The 12,094-nt window shown below is 36.6% G+C and overlaps 1 protein-coding gene across 2 annotated transcripts in view; it reads right to left on the bottom strand.

Moving 5' to 3' along the window:
* Window positions 1-1,893: 1,893 nt before the first annotated feature.
* LOC126259602 (trans-Golgi network integral membrane protein TGN38-like) overlaps window positions 1,894-12,094 on the bottom strand; it is a 74,008-nt gene continuing 63,807 nt past the window's right edge. For both annotated transcript variants that reach the window (XM_049956513.1, XM_049956511.1), the window contains exon 4: window positions 1,894-2,506. In XM_049956513.1, the coding sequence (XP_049812470.1) occupies window positions 2,366-2,506 (141 nt within the window). In that variant the 3' untranslated portion in view covers window positions 1,894-2,365. The remainder of the gene's footprint in view (window positions 2,507-12,094) is intronic.

Here is a 12,094-nt window from a genome sequence, read left to right on the forward strand (position 1 = left end):
ATAATCTTACACCACACTGAAAGAAACCCGACACCTGTAATATGATACTGCACAAATAATTTGACAGCACACTGAAAGAAACACAACACCTGTAATAGACACCCCTTCAGAATTATTGAGATTCTTGGGAGAATGTAACATGACAAAACTATTCCACCTAGTATGCAAGATATGAGATGCAAGAAATATCCTCACACTTCATGAAGCATGTGCTGACGTGTGAATATTACTGTACTACCAGTTTAATAAGTCATATTACAGGGTACTGATTGTTTACTGAATAATTTATAAACAAACAGATCAATACATGGAGTCACTACTAAAAATAAGAATAAACTTTGTGAAGATTGAGTTACTCTGTTTCATTATTCTGGAACATATATTCTAAACAGCATACCACACACTATAAGAAGTTCAGTTACTGATTAAGTTCAGTTCACAAGGAGCCCTAAATATTTATTGGTGGCCAACTCCTCCTACTCCAATGACTGTTTATATAATAAAACCAACCACACAGTTCAACACAGTAATGTGATTGCCATAAATACATATTGTGAACTGTTTACCATTGCACAACGTGTGGTTGCAATAGCCTAAGAATAAGATTACACACTTCCATGTGTAAACATTTAAGTACTTATGAGAAATAAAAAGGGTCATTTCATCTGGGATCCGTGGAAGAAACATTAAGACATCTTCCCCCTCCCCCCCTCTCTTCCCCATAAATATTTATTATATATCCTTGTTTCATGACAGGTTCTACACTGTTGAGCTGCTATGAATCTATGAAATGAAAAGTATATTTATATTTCAACTTCTCTTTGACTATTGGAAAAGAGAGGCACTAGGCCAAATGATCTTATTCTTGTTGATGTAATGGGCCACAATTTTGCTTTAACAGGCAGATTACAACCTTGTGGCAAATACTTTTTTTTTCATTGAAGAAAAACTGATTTCATCTGTTATTAGCACATTCAACAAACCAACTGATGTTTTACTAGGCTATGACAATTAGGAACAGTGTATTTCCTTTAATACCATAGAGGAAATTATGAAATTTCATTTTCAGTTTAGCCACTCATGCTGTAGGGCCCAATAAGAGATGTTTGGCTTTTCACCTGCTGAAGTTAAGTATTCACAAATGTCACATTCAGAATGGAAAGATACAACTGATGATTAAACAATACAAGACTTCCCATCAAGGAGAAGCGCATTGCCTATTTCATCGGTGAATGACAGACTGTATAAAATAATTTTGGTTTATTTGTGATACAGCAAATTCAAAAACTTCTAACTGGTCCAAATAACAGTTGCAGTAAAGCCTTTTAGAATGCAAGAAATACTGATGATGGATATGGAGGGAGAAGAAGGGTACTGGAAGTGGAGTATGTCAGCAACGAAGACAGAAGAATGAAGTAAGAATGTAACAGAGCTTGTTATTACTTTAAGAACAAAATAAATGCATAGAAAAGAACCAGATTCCTTATTTCTTTTTCTTGTTGTGTATATTTTGAGTTTTTAATATGAACTAAAGAAAACTACTGCAGATCACTGTGATGCATGTAATCAGCCACAGTGGACAGTTTGTCAAAGTTTTTGTATTTCTTCAACTGACACATAAAGCAAGAAGTTACAATGAACATGTTTATGACTGGTGCAAAATATAGTTATTTGTCTGTTCAGGAAATTTAAATAGGAATAACCCATATTTTTAAACAAGAAACTATGTTTCACAATGATCCACTCTATAGTTTTTACAGATCTATGCTCAGTATTCACTATACAAAACCAACTTGAGTCTTTGTTGCAATTGTCATTACACTGACTCTACTTAAAAAAACTAAGTTTCATGCTATTAAAGTGGACTGTGGCAATAAGAGTAAAAATAACAAATTTAGTGAAAATACTTGAGATATATCTTTACTTAGTGTCAAATGCTCTTCATTGTCTCTACAGAAAATACACTGAGGCACACACAATCTGACGACACAATATAACAAACATTCAGTTATTCAAATTTATTTGTTTAGCCTTGAGAGGGTGACATACACAATTTGCAACAAAATTACATGTTTCAGCAGCTGTCAAAATATCTCTTGCCGCACTCCACCACCTTTATTACTTGGTCAGTTAAAAAACTTTCATGTAGAAAACAGTTGTTACACACATACACACACACACACACACACACACACACACACACACTGCTCAAGTCCAACAATGCCTTTAAGGATCACTTGAATATTTCCTTTTAGGATTCTATAAGTTCCTCTTATTCATAAGCTCACAGAACTGCACTGTCATCTTCGGTTGCTTGCCTGTTCTTTCACAGCAACATAATTACAAATAAAATGGGCAGGAACATTCAATATATAACTTGTGTGACTGAGGCACTCTTTGACGATGAGATAGCTTCTTCCAAGTTGCTGTCCAGTTTTCGATATCCTGACGTATTAGGTCGTCTCCTGCCACGCCTGGAACGTCCTTCCAGTGCAAGAGCCAATATCTGCAACAATGCACACATTGCACACAGCCTTCCTTTGTACCATTATATAAGATATACAAATATGTACCTTTTAAAATGCTGTTTACCATACTGTGTGAAAGTGCTTCAGAAAAAGTGGTAGCACTAATTTTAGGACACTGGCAGAGTTTTATTATGGCACTAAGCTATGTGTTTGATGGAGCCCATTTATGAAAGGTAAAGACACTTTAGAGGCAGTTCTGGCATTACACTTGATAATGGAAGCAAGGCTTAGGACAAATGAAGTCATAGCCACATTATCTGTCGATCTAAAAAAAGGATTCGACAGTGTAAAATGGTGCAGGATGTTCAAAATTACAAGAAAATATGTATAACTTACGTGGAATAACAAGATGTACAAGCACCAAGAGGGAACAATAAAAATGGAAGACCAAGGATAAAGTACTTGGATTAAAAATGGTATAAGGAAGGGGTGTAATCTTCCACCTTATGTTCCATCTATACATTGAAGAAGCAATGACAGAAATAAATGAGAGGTTCAAGAGTGGGATTACAATTCAAGGTGAAAGACTACCAATGATAAGATTTGCTGATGACACTGCTATCCTCAGTGGAAGTGAAGAAGAATCACACGATCTGCTGAATTGAATGAACAGTCTTTGAGTCCAGAATATGGATTGAGATTAAACTGGAAAAGGATGAAAGTAATGAGAAGCAGCAGAAATGAGATTAGTGGTTACTCTAACATCATCAATCTAATCACAAAGAAGAAGAAGTTGAAATAACAAACAATCGACAAAGAAGGCAGACATAAAAAGTCAACTAGTACAGGCAAAGAGGGCATCCCTTGCCAAAAGAAGCTTACTAGTGTCAAACACTGGTCTCAACATGAGGAAGAAATTTCTGAGACTGTACATCTGGAGCACAGCTTTGTATTGTAGTCAATCATGGATTGTGTAGTGAAAGATTGGAACAGAAAAACTGGAACAGAAAGGAAACAAAGCACTTGAGATGTTGCATTACAGAAGATGTTGAAAATGGGTGTACTGAGAAGCAGGCATTCCAGGTTAAAGTGAACCCATTCTAGGTTAAAGTGAACCTAATGTGTGATTTTTGAAAACTGACTTTTGTAATAACAAATGCTACTTATAAATAACTTAAACACAGAAAGCAATCAATTTTTGACAAAATAATTTAATTGGATAGATAAAAAATCTACTCACCAAGTGGCAGCAGAGCACACACATAAAAGACAGTTGTAATTAGGCAAGCTTTCGGGGTTCCTTCTTCAGGCAGAAGGGTTGAAGGGGAAGGAAGAAGGGTGAAGGAAAAGGACTGGAGAGGACAAGGAAAAGGAGAAGAATTCGGAAGAGTCACCCAGAACCCCGGCTCAGGGGAGACTTACTGGATGGGATGAGAAGGAAAGACTTATTATTGGGGATTGTATCGGATGATATTTGAAAACCTGAGAGTTTAAAGGTGGAAGACAGGGTAATATGCAAGACAGAGATTGCTGCTTTAATAGCTTGCAGGAGTTAATCAGAGTTGTCTTACCTGTCTATTCTCCACCGACCTGCTCCCACTTCTGTTACATACAATTAGCTTGATGTTTAAGCAGTAATCTCTGCCTTGCATATTACCCTGCCTTCCACCCTTAAGCTCTCAGGTTTTCAAATCTCATCCAATGCAGTCCCCAACAATCAGTCTTTTCTTCTCATTACGTGTGATAAGTCTCCCCTGACCAGCAGTTTTGGGCGACTTTCTCAAAATCTAGCCCTTTTCCTAGACCTCTCCAGTCTTTTCCCTTCACTCCTCTTCCTTCCCCTTCAACCCTTCTGCCTGAAGAAGGAGCCACTGGCTCCGAAAGCTTTCCTAATTACACCCATCTTTTATGTGAGTGCTCTACTGCCATTTGGTGAGTAGATGTTTTTATCAATCCAATTAAATTATAGCTTAAACACTGGATTTCTTCCAAATAAGGTTTGTTTTTCAAAATATGTAGTATTTTTATTTCTAGAAAATTTCATTTTGGTCAGGCTTCAACAAAATACATAACAGTAAATTTGCCATAGTAATGTTGTGTGCCCCATACTCAAATTAACTGTAACAATACTTATTTTACTGCTACAGGAAGTTAGATAAGATTATTGAGAACATTATTACAATTACTGTGAATGTAAGGAAATGAATGATTTTAAGAAATTATAATCTTTTATAAGCATGCTGTGAAAATAACAACTGTTAAAAAAATGAGAAAAGTTTCTATAAATTCCTAATTTAAAATGGCAGGATATTGCATTTTTATGAAAGTTAGACTAAATATGTGGTATTTAAGAAACTACACCACAATTCTAATAAATATTTAATAATTATCTGATAATTTGCTGTGTTGGGTGTTACATATTTTTTGTACTGGGTATTAAATGATTTTGTATTGAGAATTACATAGCACCCATATGGGTTTCCAGATGAAATATTACATAGCCTAAAAATATTACACTGAATTACATGAAAATAATAATTTAAATGGTTTAAATTTTAATTAGAATTTTTAAAATTGAATAACTCAGTGTGCAATTTTTGTGAATTTAAGGCTACTGTACATTACATGTTCATAAAATGGAGTCTCCAATAGTAACTGTTAAGTCTAGTCAGGAAAAGTTGAAATCTGACTCAGTGAAGTGGAGGCAACATTTAGAAAAACAAAAAGAACGTGACAAAGCTAGGAGACTGAAAGTGAAGGAAAAAGTGGATAAAAACAAACATCTTGAAGAGAATAGAAGTAAGATTCGACAAAGAGTAAGACTGCATAGGGAGAAAAAGAAAGGTGTAGTTTCAACTACAGATGCTTCTGACTCACCTATTGGGACTTATCAATGTGCTCAGTCTTTTGGATCATCAACTCTGACAAATGAAGTCAAATTAGCGATTCAACAGTTGTTCTGCAGTGACAAAATTAGTTGGCTGGCACCTGGCTGACAGAATGTCAAGTCTGACAAAAATCTTGTATCTGGGGAAGATCCCACATACTGAAGAGATATTTGGTCATGTATATGAGGGGAAGCATATGAAGAATTTGAGGCTTCTCATCCAGAAGTAAACACTGGCATATCAGCATTCTTTTCTTTAGGTCCTCAACATGGTATTTCAGTGATAAAACTCCTCATAGTGTTTATGTTTGCATACACCACAGCACTTTCATTAATTTTGTAGAGGCTCTTTCAAAACCCTTAAACAACTAATATTAGCTTTAACGTCCAACTCAGATGATGACAAATGTACGATAGGTGTCTGAAATGTTCCAATATTAACTTCCACATTCAAAAATTAATTGATGGAACATGTGAATTAGCAAGAGATTAACTTGCGGAAAAAAACACATTTCAAGCTGCATATTTTGAGAGACAGAGGGAAGACTTACTTGAAAAAAGAGCAGCACTCCAGGGTGACTTTCCAGAAAATTATTCAATGATATCACAAGACAAAATTTGGTCTGCCCATTGGATTCATAATCAAATTTCCATTTTCACTTCAGTGGAATATTTCTAGCTTACATGAAGAAGCATGTGAAGGATATCAAAAGTGTACATAATGACAAAGAGAAAGTTCTTCAAAAAGAGTTGGCATTTACAGAAAGATGGGATCATGTGTGCTCCATATCACAAATACAGGGGTAACATGACTTCAGGCTGCAAAACCAGAATCATTGTTGATATCTGAAGCATTTTAGTCAGAAGTAAAGACAGTTGGTATTTGTTCTGTAAAGACAGTTGGTATTTGCTCTCTGGAAGTTGAGCAACTAAGTGCTAGTACAAGGCTTTACTACAAGCAGGTCTACTCGATTGTGAAGAAGAGTTAGGCAAAGCACAGGAGGAGGATGTGAATGTGGAACTGTTTGTTCAAGTTGCTGCTGAGAGTAGCAAACAGAAAATATTTACAGAATCTAAAACAATTTGTTAGCGTATGCCAAAGTGCTGTGGATGAAGAAGTGATGAAAAATAATATTTGTGCAATTTGTGAAAGTAGTAAAATTATTTAAATGAAAAGAAAATGATGTCCCTCATGTAAAATTAACAAATATAATGGCTAAATTACTTACGACAAATATTACAATGGAAGGAGGGAGAGTTTTTATGAAGTTGGCAAAAATATTGATGTTACAGAAAAATACGTTTAATATAAATGTATTGCACTCAGAACCTTGAAACAAGTAACTTTGATTCTTCTAGAACATTGAATTAATAATGTTAATGTTAAAACATTGACAGAGTTTAGAATGTAGTAAACAAGTCTACAATTCGTAAGAATGATGTAGTATGCGATTCCTGTTACAACCTGCATAACACCTGATACATCATATTTATTTTTTTATATTTTGATGATTATTCAAATTACTTACTCAAGATTGAAGTTCAAATCTCTCAGAATTTTTAGTCTTTACTCGGTTTTAGAAATCCATTTGAAGTAACACCCGTTACCCTACTCTCTCAAAAAAAAATCCTAAACTTATGCACTTTCCTCCTCAAAACTCAATCTACTGGCTCATGCAATTCCTATCAATCATCTTATTTTAAATGTAAACATTTTCAGCTTTTATTGCCTGCAAATGTAACACCCGTTACAATGGAATGTCTGTACAATAAGGAATGTGTAGGTTCTTTACAGAAATACCGAGTGGAGGAACTTATGGAGAACACTGCCAATAAGATGGAGCATGAGGATAGGGTAAATGTGAAGACTTCAGAGAATAACTTTCACAATACTAGAGGGAGCTGTAGAGTGGAAAAATTGTAGTGGAAGACCGGATTTGAATGATTTGAATACATCCAACGAATAATTGAGGACACAATGTGCAAGTACAACTCTTGAGATGAAGAATTTGATACAGGATAAGAATTAGTTGTGGACTGCACCCAACCAGTCAGAATACTGAGTTTTGTATGTACGTAAAATGTGTTTCAAATATCTAAGACAAATATATATAGCTGGTTTATATAGCCAGTACACTGAAACAGAAGCTGCTACACACCGGCTCACCTATATTACATCTGCATTCAATCCTGCACATAACAGTTTTCACTTGAAACCAAGCATTGGTCTGCAGAGACCACTTCATGAATGTGGAGACAATTTATATACTAATGTTACTGTATTGCCTCTGAAGTCATTTTGGGCATCAGTGAATTATCTTATCACACCCTTTAGAGGTTGCATAGCCTGTATGTATCAAGGCAATAAGATCTAGCTAGTAACACTTTAAAAACCACAGATTTTGTGGAACACAGGCCCATACCTTATGTAGATATAAGACTACATTACAGTACTTAGGAAACAATGCTTATCTGAAGTTAACTTAACAATGGAAGTGTTCTTCACATATCATCCAGCCACACTGTACTACTACTTTTCCATTAATCTATAGACATACTGCTCCTATAACCATTACACACTGTAACAGCTTCTAATACTACACAACAATTCATCACATTCTAGACTGAAAATTAATAAAAATAGTAGGAAAAAAACTCACAGCAGTATAAAGTTTGTATGTTATTTTGTTTTTGAGGTCTTCTCAAATGGACAAGTCAGGGCATGTAAGATACAAGATGGTACCCACTGAGGAGAAAGTGTTAGTGCAGTTATGATATGTTAACCTTTTGTGCGTCTTTAGGTGGAAAATTAAGACGGCATGGATATCACAAACCAACACCAGCCGATAAGATAAAAAAATGACATGGGCAGTTTCTGGACAATAGACTGTTTATAAATGCATGAAGGAGGACAGTGTATTTATAATGAACAGGTAGCTGATGACTGTAAAAAATTCTGAATCCACATTCTATCCGCATGCCCTACAGGAAATTCCACTACCTACAACTACTACGTATGCTCATCTCAAAGACCTGTCAAGAGATGTATGCACACAAAGTGCAAATCCTACAGAAACTGCTGCCAATAGATCAGTCACAGGGATGTAATTCTACGTATCAAATCTCAAAGCACATTGTTTCTGAAAAAAGAGCAACACTGTTCTTAACATTAAATAACATTTGATGGACAAAACTTTTAAACTAACTGCTCATAACATTCATATGATATTCAGGAACACCTGTGAGATCAACCCCACAACAATGTCTGCTGTAGATTGATGTGCAAATGTTCAATGAGCCATTTTTCATCTTGAAGCAGACTATCAGAACTTAAGTTTGCCTGGACAGGCTGAATTAATTTTCATTTTCACAGCTTACATGCCCAACGCAAACAATGTACTTTCAGTTAGTTACTGCCCATCTCTCATCACCAGAAATGTAGGGTACTCTTGATGAAACTTTCACGGGACAGTAGATCGATATTGGTGAAACAATACCATGGTCCACATATTCTGGAGATTGCACACATAGGTTCCTTGTGGCAATATGTCAGTGCACACTTCACAGCAGAGTAACTCTTGTATGCAATTTAATGAGCTCAAAAATTTAAAAGTGCTATGTTTGTTGTTGATGTTACATATGCAGTTTGCACGTCCATTACTTTATTAGTTTGGAATCTGAGACATAAGAAGTGAGACATCCTATATCATGCCACAATACAGCACTTTTACTGGAACTAAAAGTCTGCATGTTACTCTAAACCAAATTCAAATCTTTAACAATTGCCACATTTTCAAGAATGGCACCATTTCGAGGCAATTAAGGCATTTTAGTGTAACAATCTAAGCCTAAGAACTCTTCTTATGCAAAAATAAGATGTATCTAAAGGAACCACCTCCATCTTTCATAATGGTTAACACACACTATATTATCATTGTTACATGAGATACAACTGTGATGACAAACTACTTGAACTGTCTCGTTTGGATACTTTTACACGATGGTACGTGTACCCTACTGGGAGTATTCTTTTACAAAACTCCGCATGTATGTAAGTGTGTTTAACTGAACTAGATTTAACCATGGTACTGAAACACACCTGAGACCCAATATTGAATGTATGCAAACATTGATTAATGCTAAAAAATACTGTGACCCTAGCACTGAATCTTAAGGTGGAGAATTTGCATATCATCATTAAAAGATATGAAATGCGATAATAAAAACAAACTTTGAATGATCTCCTTAGTTTATTATGACAGACAGCTTTAAAATGGAAATGGAAAGTTGATAGTGCAGCCTGTGGATGGTCTGTGTGTTCAGCACCAAACCACATGATGCAGTTACATCTTAGTCAGTAAGTAACTGACTGCTCCTTTCTTCCTGCCAAGAAAAATTTACCCATTCTGCATCATATCTACTTGTGTTTGAAAGGCAAGCAACTCAATTGCAATAAATGTGAGTTCCACACTATTGAAAGTCAATATGTTTGGTATGAAGGCAGGTTTCTAACTGTGTACTTTCTCGACATAAACATTAGACAATATTATTGTTAATTTTTTGGCTTCACATTTCCCCGCAACATACTGACACACTTTTTTTATGCCAGAGAGATGCTGAAGGAGAATTCTTCTCTGGCCAAGTGCAGAAAGTGGTTCCCAAAAAGGTATTATGAAAACCACAGGAAAGGAGGGTGGTGGGAGATCTGATTTGGTGAAGGTTTATATGTGTGTGTGTGGGGGGAGGGGGGGGGGGCAACAATGATCATGATGTTAACATAATTGATCAATTTCTTCCATACCTCAGTATACGACAGAGGTCAATAGATTTTAATTCCTGGATCTTCTGTTCTTTCTTCAGAACTGAGCAAACTAGTGAATGTGGAGGGTGATGTTCTGCTGCGCAACTGACACACAAAGATGGATCATATTCACATAGACTGTCTTTGTGGAGTGATCACATACAATTACCGTATTTTGGGTCCACTGTGCAGTGGGATAACATATGCCAAAAGTGTAAACATCTGGAGCAGTTCACAGGCAGTGGGACATGTTTCACATCACAACTGTACACCATGACCTTTTCCTTCTCCAGGAGGACATTCTCCTCAAATGCTAATATAAAGGCACCTGTATCTGTGTGATTATGCTTGGTCCCTTTTAGTGCACGTCTGATAAAATATACTCCTCACTGCTGGAAATTAGTCAGGGGTTCCTCATCTGTTTGGTACATAAAATCTCTGTGGAAGATGATTCCTTGGACCATGTTCAAAGCCTTGTGTGGAGCAATGGTCAATGTATGCCACCTAGGTGATCAAATGCCTGAAGAGCTGTCTACTGGACAATAGAGGAATTAATAACAAATCATTTTGCATTTTCATCAGTGACTCCACTTTCTCAGATCTCTCTTTTTTTTGGGGGGGGGGGAGGGAGGGGGGAGGGAGGTTTCATAACAAAAAAAGTATGCCCATCCGTCTAAAGTACAGACCAGGTACTGGGTGAAGTATTTTGCTCCCAGACGTCTGGTTTGACCGTCTTCCCACTGCATAACCGGTGAAGGAAATGTTCTAGGCTGTGACGGCATTGCAAAATGACTTGATAGTAAGCGACTGCCTTCAACAGTGTATCGAAAAACAGTTTTGCCGCACTTTAGCAATGGTGCTTGTTTGATTTTAGCCAACAGTGAAGATGAACTTGCTGAGCTACTAACAAGAATAAAGGACATTAGCATATGGATTAGACATCAACCTCAGTAAGTCTTAATTCATGATAATTGATCTAGAAGAACAGAACCAGCTCACAGGTCGATTAAATAAACTGGAAGTCGTGCATTCCTTCTTCTACCTTGGGTCAACCATCTGCAACACGGGAAGTTATGAAGATGAGATAAGAAGACTGATCACGCTAGGGCAAGTGGCTATGAAGCAGCTCCTCAAGATCTGGCAGAGTGGAGCAATAACAAATAGCACAAAGATCTGGCTAGTTGAAACACTCGTGTTTTCTGTCTTCTTTTATGGTTGCAAAACATGGACACTCAAGGCCAGAGACAAACAGCGCATTGATGCGGTTGAGCATTGGTGCTGGCGTAGGATGCTATGCATAAAATGGACCGAAAGAAGAACAAATGTGTCCATTATTGACCTACTCTATAGCTCCAGACACCTTTCTTTTCAAGTCACTGAAAAAATTCTCCAGTTCTTTGGCCATATTATGAGAAGAGATGGAGCAAATCTAGAGAAAATAATCTTGCAAGGAAAGATCGAGGGCACGAGACCAAGAGGAAGAGCAGTGAGCAAATGGATGGATCAAATCAAGAAGATTTCCTGTCTACCTCTTCAGCAGGCACCAAGAGAAGCTGGCAAGCGTCTGGGATGGAGACGCTTGGTTCATGGGGTCACGACGCTCAGCTATGAGCACAACAAATTATTATTATTATTATTATTTCTTTACTTTCTCAGACGTTAAGTCTGGTTGAGAATGGAAAGTGACGCGGACCTTGATCAAGCGTCACTTCCTATTAACTGTACGGTATGTGTTATATTGCATTTAGGAACTTTCGGGTAATTGAACATGTATCAATAATTACGGATTTCTGTAGTTGTATATATATGTTTAGATGTAGCTGTATTGCATTGATGTACTGGTGGATATTGTGTGGTATGACTCCTGTAGTTGATAGTATAATTGGTATGATGTCAACTTTATCCTGATGCCACATGTCTTTGACTTCCTCAGCCAGT

Source organism: Schistocerca nitens, chromosome 5 (assembly GCF_023898315.1).
Source record: "Schistocerca nitens isolate TAMUIC-IGC-003100 chromosome 5, iqSchNite1.1, whole genome shotgun sequence".
In the NCBI taxonomy this organism is placed as follows: domain Eukaryota; kingdom Metazoa; phylum Arthropoda; class Insecta; order Orthoptera; family Acrididae; genus Schistocerca; species Schistocerca nitens.